Source organism: Mobula hypostoma, chromosome 12 (genome assembly GCF_963921235.1).
Source record: "Mobula hypostoma chromosome 12, sMobHyp1.1, whole genome shotgun sequence".
Taxonomy (NCBI): domain Eukaryota; kingdom Metazoa; phylum Chordata; class Chondrichthyes; order Myliobatiformes; family Myliobatidae; genus Mobula; species Mobula hypostoma.
The window spans coordinates 50,946,604-50,964,578 of record NC_086108.1 but is presented as its reverse complement, the minus strand read 5'-3'; the positions used below and the strand labels follow the sequence as shown (position 1 = coordinate 50,964,578).

At 39.3% G+C, this 17,975-nt stretch overlaps 1 protein-coding gene across 4 annotated transcripts in view; it reads left to right on the top strand.

Annotated features, from left to right (window-relative positions):
- The window catches only part of odr4 (odr-4 GPCR localization factor homolog), a 95,846-nt gene that overhangs the window by 67,530 nt on the left and 10,341 nt on the right, over positions 1-17,975 (top strand). For all 4 annotated transcript variants that reach the window (XM_063064068.1, XM_063064070.1, XM_063064066.1 and 1 more), the window contains 2 exons: positions 9,396-9,584; positions 14,636-14,662. In XM_063064068.1, the coding sequence (XP_062920138.1) occupies positions 9,396-9,584; positions 14,636-14,662 (216 nt within the window). The remainder of the gene's footprint in view (positions 1-9,395; positions 9,585-14,635; positions 14,663-17,975) is intronic.

The window sequence follows — 17,975 nt, the reverse complement described above, 5'->3', positions numbered from 1 at the left end:
TGCCCATTGTCCCCTCTTGTTTTTGCAATTGCAATTGAGCCTCTTTCTATTGCACTTAAGTCAACTACATTATTTCAAGGTGTTAGGAGAGGGGACATGGAACACTGTGTATCCCTATATGCTGATGACCTCTTACTTTATGTTAGCGACCCTGTAGGTAGCAGTCCTGCTATTGTGTCATTATTAGGTCAATTTGGAGCCTTCTTTGGCTATACAGTGAACTTTCAAAAAAGCAAATGCTTTCCCATTAATAACTTGGCCCTGCAGATCCAACAGGAATCTTTGCCTTTTCCTTTACCTCAAGATGGTTTTGTATACCTCGGAATACACGTTATTCGCTCTTTTACATCTCTGTTTGAAGCTAACTACAGGCCTCAGGTTAGCCAAATGAAGGCTGATTTTGAGAGATGGCGTAGTTTACCCCTTACTATAGCTGGGAAAATTCAATCAGTGAAAATGACTATACTTCCCATATTTCTTTATTTGTTCCAGTGCTTGCCAGTTTTCTTATCCAAGTTATTTTTCAAATCAGTCGACCAAGCTGTAACCTCCTTTATTTGGGTCTCGGCGGCCGGGACAGGGTCGAAGCGCTGGGCAGAGATGGTGCTTGGTGTCAAAGGGCCGGTCGGAGGCTCGAAGTTTTTGGACGGACTCAGAGTGGGCTGTGGCCGGGTGCTTCCAATGCATCGACAGTTGTCAGCGCCTGGAGATTTATGGCAGGGAAAGTTTCTCCCTTCTGCTGCTTGCTATCGGGGACTGTCAGCAGTCCATCGGAACTTTGAGACTTTTTTTTAACCATGCCCATGGTCTGCTCTTTATCAAGTTGTGGTATTGCTTTGCACTGCTGTAACTATATGCTATAATTATGTGGTCTTGTCAGTGTTTGTCTTTGGTCTGTCCTGTTTTATTTTGTGATATCACTCTGGAGGAACATTGTATCATTTCTTAATGAATGCATGCATTTCTAAATGACAATAAACGAGGACTGAGTGTCCTCATAATCTAATCTAATCTAAAATAAGTTCCCAAGGGTTAATAAGCGCACTCTCCATAGAGGTTGTGACGTAGGTGGAATGGGCCTTCCTAGCTTTATTCATCATTACTGGGCATCGAACATTCAAAAGGTATTATTTTGGCTCCACCGGCCAGATATAAACTGGTAAACAACAGGAATTCTGCAGATGCTGGAAATTCAAGCAACACACATAAAAGTTGCTGGTGAACGCAGCAGGCCAGGCAGCATCTAGGAAGAGGTGCAGTCGACGTTTCAGGCCGAGACCCTTCGTCAGGACACAAACTGGTGCCTGCTTGAGACACGGTCTTGCCACTCCTTGTTTCTCAGCTTTAGTGTATTCTTCCTTACCATTGAAATCCTCTCAATTCACATCTAACCCGGTCGTGCTTTCCACCCTCAAAATTTTTAATCAATTTCGCTGCCACTATAAATTCACACCAGCTTCAGTTTTGGGTCTCATTCATAGAAACCATCTATTTCTTCCCTCCACGCTCGATTCAGTTTTTAGACAATGGGGTTTGAACGGTCTTATGCGTATTAAGGATTTGTACACTGATAACATATTTGATAGTTTTGATAACCTGTGCAGTAAGCATGGCCTTCCGCATAATCATTTTTTAAAATACCTGCAGATTTGCCACTTTGTCAAGGAAAAATTTCCCTCTTTTCCTGATCTGCCACCTGCTATGTTGTGGGAAAAACTCACTCTTAACTTTAATAATAAAGGGCTGATCTCTGTACTATACTCTCAGCTGATGTCTTTGGGAGTTCAAGATCTAAACAAAACTAAGACTAGGTGGGAGGATGACCTTGGTATGGATCTGGCTAAGGAATATTGGGCAAAAGCATTGAATAGGATTCGTTCCTAGTCATCATGTGCTAGACTGGGGCTCATACAATTTAAAGTTTTACACAGGGTACATTTAAGTAAAGCCAGGCTTGCTGACATATATCCCGGGACAGACGCTGGCTGTGATAGGTGTTCCTTCTCTCCAACTGGTTTAGTGCATGCATTTTGGTCTTGCCCTCAGCTTGATGGCTATTGGGCACTAGTTTTTAAAATTATCAGTGAGGTTTTGGGGGTGACACTGAGACTTTGCCCGCTTATAGCTATATTTGGTGTGGCAGATGATGTTTTGGGTTTAAATGCAAGCCAGTCGGATATCATTGCATTTACATCGCTATTGGCCCGTAGGAGAATCTTGCTGGTCTGGAAATCTGCCACTCCCCCATCTGCTGCTGCTTGGTTAGAGGACGTAATGTTTTTTTCTGAAATTAGAAAAGATTAAATTCACTTTGAGGGGGTCTGTGAAAAGTTGTACTGGAAAGGGGGACCTTTCTTGTCATGTTTTGGGAGTCTTAAGGAATTACTTACTAGTTGAGGGCATTTGATTGTACTTGGGAAGTTGCCTCCCTTTTAACACGCATATGGTTTACCTCACAGGATGGTTGATGAACTGTAGTATGAGTGTACTTTGGACTATCTGACACGTTGTGGATGTGTGTGGGCCTTCGTCTTGAAGTAGTGTGGGGATATGGCTGTGAAATGTCCCTACTTGTATTTGTGAATGGTTGTATTGTAAATACATTAGCTGCCATGGTATGTTCGGGGAGGGCGGGTGAGGGGAGGTTTGTTTAGGGGTAAGATACAAAAGCAAAATGGAGGTTAATGTAATCCATTATGTATTCTGTATTGTGTCATTCCTTCAATAAAAATATATTAGAGGAGAAAGTTCTTAGGATTAGGACCCACATCAAATATCCTTAACCATCTGAGGTGAAAAGGCGCTGTTGTGTCATTTTCACCACACAGTGGTATGTGCAGACCACGTGAGATCCTCGGTGATGTTTATGCTGAGGAACTTAAAGCTGTTCACCCTCCATTGCTTTTGTATAGATCATGCCTGCCCCAGAAGAGAATCTAATGATCCAAGAACCTGAAGCCCTGCCCCTTGCATAGCTTCTTGGCCATGCTTTTATCTGCCAAATCATCCTGTTTCTACCCTTACTGTCATGTGGCACAGGTAGCAATCTAGAAATTAGGTATGATATAGATGCATAACCAATGCCAGAAGATCCAAACTGGTAAGAAATGATCAGGAAGTAGTTTCACGGCAGAAAAATGTGCATTCAATTGCATTACATTGAATTAAGCTACACCACTTAAGCTAATTTCTCAGTCAAGCTGTATAAGTTTGTCAACACATTCATATGGAACTGTCACAGTAGTGATAGTTTGTGTATTTAACTAATAAGAGGTACCTATACTTAAGAAAAATATTGTAAATGTTGAAAATATAAATTAAAACAAATGTAGATCAAACAAAATCCTTTGTGAGCAAAATAAGCAACATTTTGGGTTGAAGGCCTTCCATCAGAGATAGAAACAATGAAAGTTAACAAATTTTGAGAAAGAAGAGAGGGAAGAAGAGAAAGATTCTGTGGTAGGGTGAAGATCAGTGATTAAATAAGGGTACACTTAAATGCCGACACACATAAAAGTTGCTGGTGAACGCAGCAGGCCAGGCAGCATCTCTAGGAAGAGGTGCAGTTGACGTTTCAGGCCGAGACCCTTCGTCAGGACTAATGCCGACAACTGCATTTAAAATTGTGCATCATCACTTTCTGTGTGTTTGGGTTGCATGATGCACAACAATTAGGTTGCTCAATACAGTATTTGGCTGCACAACCACTCCTGAGCAGTGGATTCCAAACACCCACCATTTTCTGTCCTTTGAGCTTACGCCTATCACCTTAAATACATGTCCTCTGATATGACACATTTCAATCCTGGGAAAAAGATACTAGCTGACTATTCTAGTTGGGAAAAAGATACCAGCTGACTATTCTAGTTAGGTTGAAATGCAGTAGAAGTGCTTAAGCAGCTCAGAGATGTGCAGCTGTAATGTACTTAGGGATTTGGATATTATGTAGGTAGAAGGGAGTAGTTTAGTTAGACATTTAATTACTTATTTAATTAGCTTGACATTGTATCGTGGGCTGAAGAGCCCATTTCTGTGCTGCAGTGTTCAGCATTTTATATAAAAGCAGAATTAGGCTATTCAGCCTATCAAGTCTGTTTTGCAGTTCAGTGAAGCGTGACTTCTTTTTCCTCAACCTCATTTACTTACCTTCTCCTCATAAATCTTAATCCTCTGACCAATCAAGAGTCTCTTTTTTTAAATGTAGTGGATTCCAGTTAATTGGGCCATCAGTTAAAAGGACAGCTGATTATTTGGGACAATTCATAAAGACCAAAAACTGAATTGAGAACATAGCTGGAATTCCATTTATTTGTGATGCTAATGTCTTAATTGGGACAGGAGACTGTTGGTGAATAGTTTCTGGCTAGCAACAGTCATGTGCATTTGTGTGGCCATTACATACTGCCCTGCAACCAGTTTTTAAATAGTGTGAGTTGCACATGTTCACGTTAAAAAAGCAATGATTTTTGTCATTGATCGTTGGCGAGAAGTAAGCAAGGAGACGATTGAGAACTGTTTCGCTCACCTGCGGTTTCAATTTTCAAGCTTGGAGATGCCAGAAGCAGCCTGGAGTGAAAGGGAAATGATTCACTACTTCAACAAGTTAGGAATTATGAAGGTATCAAGAATCATCTTAAATGTTACAATGAAAATGAAGATTTGGGGGATGCAATTGACTAAAACCTTGTAAGAAGGTTGTCCATTATTTGCACCAAGTGCCTCCGCTGATCTTATTTATTTACACTCAATCAAAAGAGCACGGTGGATGCATACCTCCATCAATAACTATTAGGGACTAATATACCGTTTTGTAGTACTGTAGAGGTATTGGTAGTGTTTTAATTTGTACTTCATTTAAATACATAGTATGTTACTCAGTTAAACAGTAGTTTGCCTTTTTTTTTCTTTTAACTATTTTCAAGAAATTTTGGCTAATTGGGGCAGCTGCCTAATTGAGCCAAACTTTACTGGTCCCGATGTATCTCAATTAACTGGAATCCACAGTACATCCAATGACTTGGCTTCCATAGCCCTCTATGACAACAAATTCTGCAGATTTACCAGCCTCTGGCTGAAAGACTCCATAAAACCTTCAGACAAAGGAGCAGAATTAGGCCATTTGGCCCATTGAGTCTACTCTACCATATGATCATGGCTGATATATTTCCCTTTCAGCCCCATTCTCCTGCTGCTTTCCCGTAATCTTTCATGTCCCGACTAATCAAGAACCTATCAATGACCAGGTCTCCACAGCTGCCAGTGGCAACGAATTCCACAGATTCACCACCCTCTTATTAAGGAAATTCCTTCTTATCTCTGTTCTAAACAGATGCCCCTCTATTCTAAGGTTGTGCCCTCTGGTCTTAGACTCCCACCCCCACTAAAGAAAACATCATCTCCACATCCACTCTGAGATCTTCTAATGTTCGATAGTTTTCTTGGAGATCTCCCCTCATTCTTCTAAATTCCAGCAAGTACAGGCCCAGAGCCATCAAATGCTCCTCATATGATAAGCCATTCATTCCTGGAATCATTTTCACGAACTTCCTTTGAACGCTGTACAATATCAGTGCATCCTTTAGATAAGGGGCCCAAAACTGCTCCAAGTGAGGCCTCACCAGTACCTTATAAAGCCTTAGCATTACATCCTTTTTATATTCTAGTCCTCTTGAAACAAATGTGAACATTGCATTTGACTTCATCACCGCCATCTCGACCTACAAGTTAACCTTTAGGGAATCCTGCATGAGGACTCCCAAGTCCCTTTGCACCTTGGATTTTTGAATTTTCATCCCATTTAGAAAATAGTCTATGTTTTTATTCCTTGTCTCAAACTGCATGACCATACATATCCCAACACTGTATTTCATCTGCCCCTTCTTTGTCCCTTCTAATCTGTCCAAGTCCTTCTGCACCCTCCCTGCTTCCTCAACACTATCTGCGCTTTCACCGTAAACTTGATCATAAAGCCATAAATTCTATCATCCAAATCATTGTCGTACAACGTAAAAAGGAGTCCCAGAACCAACCCCTGTGGAACACCGAGTCACCAGTGGCCAACCAGAAAAGGCCTCCTTTATTCGCACTCCGAACTTCCAGCCAATCAGCCAATACTCTAACCATGCTAGTATCTTTCCTACAGTACCTTGGGCACTTACCTTGCTAAGTAGCCAGGTACGGCACTTAGTCAAAGGCCTTCTGAAAATCCTTCTCATCTCAGTTTTAAATGACTGTCTCTATTCTGAGGCTGTGCCCTTGGATCCTCAACTCTCCTACTAATGGAAACATCTGCATATCCACTCAGAGTAGAAATAACTAGAATTGTCAGGCAAAAGGGAGTAGGTTAATCTGGCATCATGCTCAGTCCTGGTTCTATACCTGTACTGGACTTTTCTGTGTTTTAAATGTGAAGTCACTGGGACAGTCACCTGAACATATTGTGGTAGAGTTGAAGGGGTGGATAGTGGTTATTTATGTATTTATTGATTAATTGATTTATAGATATACAGTGCAGAATAGGCCCTTCTTGCCCCTTAAGCGGCAATGCCCAGCAACCCCTGATTTCCCCCTAGCCTAATCACAGGACAATCCACAATGACCAAATAACCTCCTAAGTGACATGTTTTTGCAATGTAGGAAGAAACTGGAGCATCTAGAGGAAACTGGGATGGTCACAGGGAGAACAGGCTGCGGTGGGAATTGAACCTGGGCTGCTGGTACTGTAAAGCGTTATGCTAACTACTACGCTTTCTTAGTTTAGTGCTTCATGCGAAGATGGCCAATCAGCATTTACCGTAGAACCATAGAAACTACAGCACAGAAACAGGCCTTTTGGCCCTTCTTGGCTGTGCCGAACCATTTTCTGCCTAGTCCCACTGACCTGCACACGGACCATATCCCTCCATACACCTCCCATCCATGTATCTGTCCAATTTATTCTTAAATGTTAAAAAAGAACCTGCATTTACCACCTCATCTGGCAGCTCATTCCATACTCCCACCACTCTCTGTGTGAAGAAGCCCCCCCCTAATGTTCCCTTTAAACCTTTCCCCCCTCACCCTTAACCCATGTCCTCTGTTTTTTTTTCTCCCCTTGCCTCAGTGGAAAAAGCCTGCTTGCATTCACTCTATCTATACCCATCATAATTTTATATACCTCTATCAAATCACCCCTCATTCTTCTACGCTCCAGGGAATAAAGTCCTAACCTATTCAACCTTTCTCTGTAACTGAGTTTCTCAAGTCCTGGCAACATCCTTGTAAACCTTCTCTGCACTCTTTCAACCTTATTTATATCCTTCCTGTAATTTGGTGACCAAAACTGAACACAATACTCCAGATTCGGCCTCACCAATGCCTTATACAACCTCATCATAACATTCCAGCTCTTATACTCAATACTTTGATTAATAAAGGCCAATGTACCAAAAGCTCTCTTTACGACCCTATCCACTTTTAGGGAATTTTGTATCTGTATTCCCAGATCCCTCTGTTCTACTGCACTCCTCAGTGCCTTACCATTAACCCTGTATGTTCTACCTTGGTTTGTCCTTCCAACGTGCAATACGTCACACTTGTCTGTATTAAACTCCATTTGCCATTTTTCAGCTCATTTTTCCAGCTGGTCCAAGTCCCTCTGCAGGCTCTGAAAACCTTCCTCACTGTCTACTACACCTCCAATCTTTGTATCATCAGCAAATTTGCTGATCCAATTTACCACATTATCATCCAGATCATTGATATAGATGACAAATAACAATGGACCCAGCACTGATCCCTGTGGCACACCACTTGTCACAGGCCTCCACTCAGAGAAGCAATATTCTCTACTACCACTCTTCGGCTTCTTCCATTGAGCCAATGTCTGATCCAATTTACCACCTCTCCATGTATACCTAGCGACTGAATTTTCCTAACTAACCTCCTTAGCTTGGCACTGTAGTATCAGCCTGGATTAAATGCAGAAGTCCATAACCTAGCTTGGGTTACAAAAAAATATATAGCACTGAATCATAACAGACAGGTTATGGTTTTTATTTAATTTTCCACTCATTGTCACACTCTTCATTTTATTTTCCTTTCTCCTGTAGTTTCAAAGGTCCAATTTAATATCAGAGAAATGTATACAATATACATCCTGAAATGCTTTTTTTTCTGCAGCCATCCACGAAAATAGAGTGCCCCAAAGAATGAATGACAGTTAAATGTTAGAACCCTAAAATCCCCCCCAGCTCCTCTCCCTCCTGCGTGTAAGCAGCAGCGAGCAACAATCCCCCTCACCCCCACCAGCAAAAAAAAAGAAAAGCATCGGCACCTACCACCAAGCACTCAAGCACGAGCAAAGCAATAGCAAAGACACAGACTTGTATTTACCCCAGAAATTTTGCCTTTCACCCAGTATACGACATACCACTGGCTCTCTCCCTAATAAGGGAGAAGGAGGTGTCCCATTTTCCCAGTGAGCAGGGAGACATAACAAACAACTCGCTGGTTTACGATGTTAAAAGTCTGTTACGTTGCCTTTTTCGAGCTCTGTGCCAGAAGATCTCAAAGATTTCAGGTCTCCAGGCACACAGCAGATATCCCAGCGACGCACAGGTTTCCTGCAGTGACACCAACCCTAGATCCGCCTGTCTCCAGAGCCCTGAGATCCTTGGCTTCCAAATCCGAGCTGGACTCAATGGTCAGTTATGAAATCCCAAGAGCGGGTCTCATTCCCACAAAGAACCGAAGTCAGCATGTAACTCCAGGTCAGGGTCTTCCAAAGAAAGATATTAAAGATGGAAATAGAGCTGTTTCCGAAGATGCAAGCAAAGGAGTTGCCGTTCAGCGCCATCATTACTCCGCTCCACCTCTTTTATTCCTTTAGCGTCGCTTATTCCTTTTACCTCTCCCTGGATGTATGTTCCACTGAACTGGCAGTTTTGTCCTGATTCTCTTGTTGTAGACTGCACACTCGCTTTCTTGAACACCCGTGTGTCTTTGGTGCCAACTTCCATCATTATATGTAAGATTACGTGTTTTTGTGATTTTCATTAGCATGAGCTAATGGAACTAAAGCAATTTAGCAGAGATTTATTTAAAACAATTGAATTATGATCCTCTATACTGGTGGAAGAATAAAATGTCCTCTTCTTTTGGAGCCACATAAAAATAGAAATGATCTTGACAGAAACGGCAACTGACCTTTTCTCTCCATAGATGCTGCCCAACCTGCCGAGTTCCTCCAGTGCTGCTTGTGAATTTCCTCTGCTTGTCCAATTTTTGAAATCCCAGGCGGCAACAACTAAATTATGTATTTAGCTTCAAATACATAATTTTTTGTTTTGAATCTTTTTTGAAGTGAGGCAATGCTGCACATCTAAGTATTAATTCCATGTTTTATTTTTCAACAGATGCTGGTGATTCTGCAAACATCAAAGCTCCACATAGGGTGTTTGCCTCAGTTCTACCTTCTAGTGTTGCTTTTTGTGATTATGGCTTTTCAACTGAGGGAAGTAAGGACCTGGAAGATCGTTTTAAAGAGTTGTTGGATTATGATCTGCACCCAGCACAACTGGATAGGACAGAAGAAATCATGTTGGGTAAGCTATGCAATTATATTGTGAATGTTTTTCCTGCAATGCATGCATATTGTGGTCTCCAGTTATAATAGTGTAGTTACTTGTGATTATAGCATTATGACACCAACAACAATAAAATGACTGATTAATATCAGAATCATATTTTATTCACATTAACTATTGAATTTGTTATTAGCAGAAGAATTTGCCATAAAGTGTTCAGAGATACTAGTTGAAGCTAATTAAGGAGAATGTGTTTTGGATTGGAGCTGGAAACTATTAAATGACTCAACTCTGGGTAAATTAGATGATTTTTATGCACAATGCTGCATATTTGTCATTTTATGAGTGCATCCAATGACATCATTGTTAAAATGTTGGAGGTATATCATCTTTTAGCAAATTGTCCATATCAAATGTAAACACAGGGTCAGTTAAAAACTGCAGCAAAGAAAAATAGAGATGATTTCCCAAGTGCATACATTCCTGAAGTAATTATATAATTATGTTAAAATGTGCATCTATTCATGAACCACATCTGTTTTGGGGGATGAGGTAACGAAAGAGTAAACCATGACCAGCCAATGGGGAGCTTATTTTGGAAATTGAAGTTAAGGAAGTTAGCTCTCAAGATAAAGGCAAAAGGTTAGAAAAGCAATCTATAAGCTCAGAGAAAGTAAGGCAGACAGGCAGTAAAAATTATGGCAGTTATCAGAGATGGCAAAAACAGTCGGATAATTTAGAAACAGCTCGCAAAATAACTGAAGTAAATTTTGGAAAGCAACAATATGTAAGGATCTTTTTCTTAGATATCCGAAATCCATTGCTGTACAGGTTTTGTATTTCTGTCAAACAGGTCATGGATCGTTGATGCATTCTGATTGAAAGTCCAGCCATGAGTTGATCTTTTGATGAAAACAATAGCTTTTAGCAAACTGATAGTTATTTATACTTCAAGTCTGAACTACATACATTCAGTGGCCACTTTATTAGGTACAGGAGTTGAACCAGTATGATCTTCTGCTGCTGCAGCCCATCCACTTTAAAATTCAACATATTTTGCATTCAGAGATGCTGTTCTGCACACCACCATTGTAACACGTAGTTAGAGTTACTGTTGCCTTCCTGTCAGCTTGAACCAGTCTGACCTTTCTGATTAACACCCACAGAACTGCCCACCGCTCAATGAATTTTTTTTTTTGTTTTTCACACCATTCTCTGTAAATTCTGGAGACTGTTGTGCGTGAACACTCCAGAAGATCAGCAGTTTCTGAGATGCTCAAACCACCATATCTGGCATTAGCAATCATTCCGTGGTCAAAGCCACATTTCTTTCCCATTCTGACGTTTGGTCTGAACCTTTGAACCTCTTGATCTTGTCTGCCTTCTTTTATGCATTGAATTGCTGCCACATGGTTGGCTGGTTAGATATTTGTGCAAGTGTACCTAATAAAGTGGCCAATGAGTGTATATTGTTTTAACTGAACTGAGTTGGTCCTTTGGCTAAGTTTTCCTGCCTTTGTAAGTTTCTGTGAGACATAATCTCATTTAGTCAAGTAGTGATTTCAAACTACTGGAAATTCTTTAACTTCTTGGTCTGTTACTATCTTGTGTTGATCGGTCTTGTTAATAAGTCTTTGATTTATCTTTTTGAACTGTATTTTTTTGCACAGCATTACAGAAACTAGAACAACCTTGTTTCTATCATTTAATCATAGAAAATGGCATTGTGATCTTCTGAGTGAACATATCGCATATGAATTAGGTTTATGTTGATTTTCCAATTAATAAAAGCATTACATGTAATTTATTGGTTACAAAAAGAATAATTGTGAACATGACTGCCTTTATGATACAATTTTCACCAGTCAAAATAATAAGGGTAATAGGAAGTTGTTTAGAATTATAACTCTTATGTTTTGATTTCAGAAGGTAAGTGTCATAGATGTTAGAAGAATGTATCAGTTGGTGAGTGTAAACCACGTTATATGTCAGTGATCTAGATGATAGAATGAATGGCTTTGTGGCCAAGTTTGTAGAGCATACAAAAATAGATGGAAGGGTAGATACTTTTTATAGGGACTGTAGTGTTGAGGAAGCGTGGAATCTGCAGAAAGACTTTGACAGATTAGTCAAATGAACAAGGAACTGTCAGATGGAGATTAGTATAGTGAAGTGTATGATGATGCACATAGGTAGAAGGCATAAGGGCGCAGACTACTTCTAATTGGGGAGCAAATTCAGAAATTAGAGATGTAAGGGGACTTGGGAGTCTCCTGCAGGATTCCCTAAAGGTTAACTTGAAGGTTGAGTTGGTGTTTAAGGAATGCAAATGCAATGTTAGCATTCATTTCAAGAGGACTAGAATATAAAAGTAAGGATGTAATGTTGAGGCTTTATAGGGCATTGGACAAACTGCACTTGAAGTATAATGAGCAGTTTTGGGCCCCTTTGAAAAGATCTGCTGGCATTAGAAAGGATCCTTTTGAGGAGGTCCATGAGAATGGTTCTGGGAATGAAGGGGTTAACATATGAAGAGCTTTGATGGCTTTGTGCCTATACTCACTGGAGTTTACAAAAATGACGGTAGGGTGGGATCTTATGGAAACCTATCAAATATTGAAAGGCCTAAAAAGAGTGGCCATGGAGAGGATGTTTCTACAGTGGGAGAGTCTGGGACCAAAGGGCACAACCTCAGAATAGAAGGACAGCCATTTATAACAGAGATGAGGAATTTCTTGAGACAGGGCATTCAATCTGGTGAATTCATTGTTTTTATGCTGTTTCTAGCTTGACACAAAATTGAGCATTTCAATATATTGCAATTACAAGTTATGAGACTTAAATTTCTCACATTTGAAGATGAAACATTTTCCTATATTCCCATTGATAGTTTAAAAAAAATCTTTAGAATTAAAGAAGTACCAAGCAACTCCTCAGCAAGTGAGCAACAGACATCTGAATATGAAAGTCCAGTCAGCATCACATTATCAGTTCATCCTAATGCTGAATTATTATCAGAGAACTTGCATCACAGACATATTGCATTTTGAAAAAGCATATTGTTACAATTGGCTTTTCATGCACTTCATTTGTATCCTTAAAGTCAAATTCAGCAGATTGATGTTGATTAAAGATCATTGTCTCAATTAAGTCAACCAAAGACCCTGAGTGAAGAGAAAATTAGTGATTAGTTTCCTTCCTATGTGATTGTTATGAGGAGCTTAAATAACTGGGCCCCAGTGCATATCTTGAACTTAATCATATAAATTTGACCTAACAGCCATCATTCAAGTAGCTTTCACAGTAGACTTTGGGAGATTGATGTTACTTTTCTCAGTCCATGACATAATATTAATCCTGAAGAAAACAAAACTATTGAAAAGTCTTGGCATATTGAACCAGCCAGTTAAATTATGCTACATGTTAATGATTTAAATTACATATGACCAGTCAAGTGCAAGGAAATATTAAATCAGTTGCTTTCCTTGTTGATCTTTTAATGAATTACCAGTCTGTAATCAGGTCTCAGATTTCCACCTATGCTGATGTTGTTGCTTTTGAGACTCAGTTCAGCGACCTTTCTATTTTGAAAACCACATTCACTATTAACATGAACATTAAACCAAATACCGCAAAGACTGTTTTCTGCTTTTGTTGCTTGTTTTGAATTTTGCATGAAGTGAGGGTGAATTATGTTAAACCAGCAGCACAAATAATGTTGTTAAACCTCTGATGCAATTCTTTGTGATCCCAATTTAAGGAAAAAATATACATAAAGCAAATAGTGTAAAACAGCAATTGAGAAAGATATCTGTGGTTTGTTAAACTAAAAGAGTGATGATAAGTTGTATGAGTCAATTACATATACAGTTAGATCAATGTACTCAAATTCTTTTATGAGGAGTAAATGTAGGGTAAATGCAGGCTTTTTCCACTGAGGTTGGGTGGCACTACAACTAGAGGTCATGGGTTGAGGGTGAAAGGTGCAAAGTTTAAGAGGAACATGGGAGGAAACTTCTTCACTCAGAGTGTCGTGAGATTGGAAAAAGCCGCCAGCATTAGTGGTGCATGCGAGCTTGATTTCAACATTTTAAGAGAAGTTTGAAAGGGTATGGTGGGCTGTGGTTCTGGTGCAGGTCAATGGAAGTAGGCAAATTAAATGGTTCTGCACAGACTAGATGGGCTGAAGCACCTGTTTCTGTCCTGTACTTTTCCATGACTCTATAAGTTTCATTCATATCCACTATATTTTCAGACCAGTATGATTATATGGACATTGGTGACTGTAATGGGATCTGCCAACAAAATTAAAACATCAGTGTTATTTTTAATTCATTATCAGACACAACTTCAAATCCCAAAATATCCATGCAGATGAAAAACAACAGTATGTTTTATTTTGTTGTTTTACTTCTACACCTATGTTGCCCAAAGAAAGATGTGTAATTTAATCTGTAACATGTGTTTTGCACTCTGCTTCTTATGTATGAGGCATCCTGTACTAGCCCTGATTTTTAAAAGTCTAGTGATAAAATGGTGGAATTTTAGCTCTGGTGAAATTACATAACAGCTTTATGGATACTGTTTGGTTCATAAAAGGCTCACAACACAACACAGATGATGTTTCAGTTGGCAGCATCGGAAAATGACATTGGGAAATAGCCTGGGCTGTAACAAAAACTGTTAATTGTTCTTCATTTTCATTGTACATTGTACAATTTTTTAACTGTTTTGTTTATTAGTTGTACTAGGACTGTGAGATTTTTGTATATTTTAAATACTTAAACAAAAACATTCGCCAGAACTTCTAGCTTCTGAAAATGGCTGGTATGTGATTCTTTAGTCGTTGCACTCCAAATTAAGAAAAGAAAATAAGGTAGAGTACATAACACAGACTGTAGCTGATCATCCTGTTTTACATCCTTTCTCAGGCCAAAGTTCTGTTATTACCCAAGCTCATGTCATTATTTAACTATCTTAGTTCATTGTTGTCCTTTTATTTCTTTTCTGATTTCCAGATGTCTAATATTTGTTTCTTTTTTTCTATATACTGAATGCAAAATCTGTAGAAGAGATGGGGGTCGAACCTGTCCAAGGTAAAATTAAAATGAATGTAATTTAAGTATAAAAAATTGGAGATATGTTTATAGTTTCTCTACATTCCAGTATTTAATGGGGAAAAATGTAATCTGAAGGGAAATTATTGTTTTTATAGTTATGGCAAAATAGCAAGAAGAAAAATGCAGTTTTGTTTTCCTGCTGTGTGGTTATTTTCATACAAGTTGATGTTCGGCTTAAAATTTAACCTAAAGACTATCTTCCCATAAAGTGATATAGGCTGTATTTCTGATTTTATGGGTTATGTTGGAGAAGGTCATAATGTGAAACAATAGTTCACTAAGAGGGTCATTCTCCAGTATGCTTCACACATAGAACAATTTGACTTTACCTATGCTGGCATTCTAATTTTAATACAAACTGGGAATCTGGCACTCATGGGAGAAAAGAAGGAAATTGATCAATAGGGCTCTAGATCTTCACTATCTTAATATATTTAACACTAGCCTTATTTCTTATAAAGTACCATGTTTTATTGTTCTGGAAGTTCAGAGAAGAATAGGGAATGATACTATATCTTATGGCTACGTGATCCTGGAATGGCACTCTGGAGAACAGGAAAGTCTCCAAATCTTAAGGAAATAAAACAGGTCACACAACAGCTTCATTGGGAACCCAAATATACTTAAATATTGTTGCACTAATTTGACAAAAATATTCCAATATTTGTAATCCCACTATTAATCTGTGTATTTTGACATTTACTACATCTACCTACTCAGAAGAGAATATTGTTACCATTCAGTCTTGGAATAATTAAACCCTTAATTGATACTTTACCTTTTAGGTAACTCATTTGATGCTCCACTTTACAGATTACTTATGACTTCATTTTATCCTCTGTAAGAAATTAGGTCAATTGAGAAACTTTATCCTACCTTTCTCTTACAATCACAATGATACACCCAAAGACAAGCACAGCAGTGATAGTAGTTCGGTGGAATCATAAAGATGTGTAACAAGCCTGTGTGTTGGAATAAGGGGTAGAGGTAGAGGCTGAAAGGGTAGTTTATTACTTACATTTCTTCATCACTGTGATACCCTTGGTGTCCCAATCTCTATACTTACCATCCCTACATGTAGCAACACTCTTCAAGCTCATCAGTTCTTTGAGACAAAACAGGCCCCTTTTCATCTGCTATTGCAACTTTATCCTGCAAGCCATTTTCTAGCCCTCCTTGTAAATAAGTTTTAATATGTGAAAACGGTTGTGCATTCCAAGTCTATTTATTGTTTTTCATTGGAACACTGCAACAAAAGAGCTGAAATTTCTGAGAGTACCCAACCCTTAATTCAGCATGCTTAAAATGTTTCCACTTGTTCTTTCACACTTTCAAACAGATCTTCCGTCCCCTTATCCCAACTCGAATTATCTAACCTTCATGCCATTTCTTCAAAAATACTTGGTTAATAAATTTTATTCCTTTTTCAGATTCCAAATAAATATAAAATGTTTGCATGCACATTTACCTTGCAATGTTGACTTGTCATTCAAATGCTGAATTGTCAAAATCTGTTCTGAGTGTGCTTTTTCACAATACCTTTTCCTCCACTAAATATACAATGTGCTTAATTTATGAAGAATAACTCAAGCATTTGTATAATTGAAATGTTTTCCCCTCATCTTCTTTTTATCAAAATATGAAAACTTTAGAGATTTTCACCAGACTGAGAATAGTATGTTTCACCCAATTTATCTGTTTCTGCTCACAATGTTGAAACACAAGGCACCTGGGTGAAAATGGATCAGAATTTAGTTTGCATATTTTGCCTATTTTTGTGGTGGCTTTCTTGAACTGAATCAGTTTCTTAATTGAATCAGTTAAAGCTGTTGCTGAATGACAGTTAGCCTGCCATTGAGCAAAATGTTGCAGCTTCAACAGTCTTTGCTTGGCAGTGTATTCCAGCTACCCACCACTGTCTGTGTAAAAGAAAACTTGCCTCTCATATCTCCTTTGAACTTGCCCCTTCTCACCTTAAATGAAAGCACTCTGGTATTACTCATACAACCCTGGGATAAATATACTGGCTGTCTTCTCTATGCCTCTCATAATCTTACAATCATCTATCAGATCTCCCCTCAACCTCCACTCTTGGAGGTTCCATATTATAATCCCATGTAAGTGATTGCACCATTCTTATTTTTGAGTTTTACCTGTGTAGACTCAGTGGATGACCCCTCTCCATATGTCCACTCTGAGTGTGGCTGTGATATTGTCCTACTTCCCTCCCCAACCTTGTCAAGATGACATCAGGTAGTGGCGACTCTCTTATGTGCGGCTCCAAAGGGAATCATCAAATATTCCTGTTTAAGACTAATACATCTGAAATCTACAGTCACAGCTGTGGATACTTCAGTAAGCAACATAGTTTTAAAATGTTTAAAAAATCTGTTGATCTTTGGCAGGGAAACTGCCAAGGTTATCTTAAAAGTGAAAAAGCAATTCCAAGTGAAGTTGGAGATAGAATTGGATGCTTGTTAGCTACAGCATGGTTAGGTTCCTGCAAGGCGAAACCTAACGTCATAAATGGCTGGGGTGCTTCACTCCCTGATGAGGTGAACTCTTTATATGCATGCTTTGAGATGGAGAACAAAACTCTATCTGTGCAGTTCCCTGCAGCGTCGTGGCAACCCTGTGTTATCAGAGTCCAATGGCAGAACACCTTTCAAAAGGATGAGCTCTCAAAGCCCCAATGGCGTACCTGGCAGAAACCAAAAAACCATGCAGCTTACTGGTTGGAGTGTTCAAGGACGTCTTCAATTTTTTCACTGCAGTTGAAGGTTCGCATCTGCTTCAGAAGGATATCAATCATACCAGTGCTCAAGAAGAGCAGAGTGAGCTGCCTCAATGACTACCACCCAGTAGCACTCACGTCTATTATGATGAAGTGCTTTGAGAGGTTGGTAATGCTTAAAAGTAACTTCTGTCTAAGTAAGGATCAAAGCCCACTGCAATTTGTCTACCACCACAACAGGTCTACAGCAGATGCAGTCTCATTGGCTCTGCACTCAGCCTTGGACGACCTAGAAATTAGCAAGCCTTCATTAGGGTGCTGTCTATTGGTTACTGCTCAGCGCTCAATACTATTATTCTGTCAGTACTAATCAACAAGATTTGAAACCTGGGCCTTTGGACTTCCCTCTGCAATTAGATCCTTAACTTCCTCATTCGGTGATCACAGACAGTTCAGATAGAAAATAACATCTCCGCTGACAAACAATGCAGGTTTCCCTTAAAAGATGCATGCTTAACCCTCTGCTCTGTGCTCTCTACGCTCATAATTGTGTGG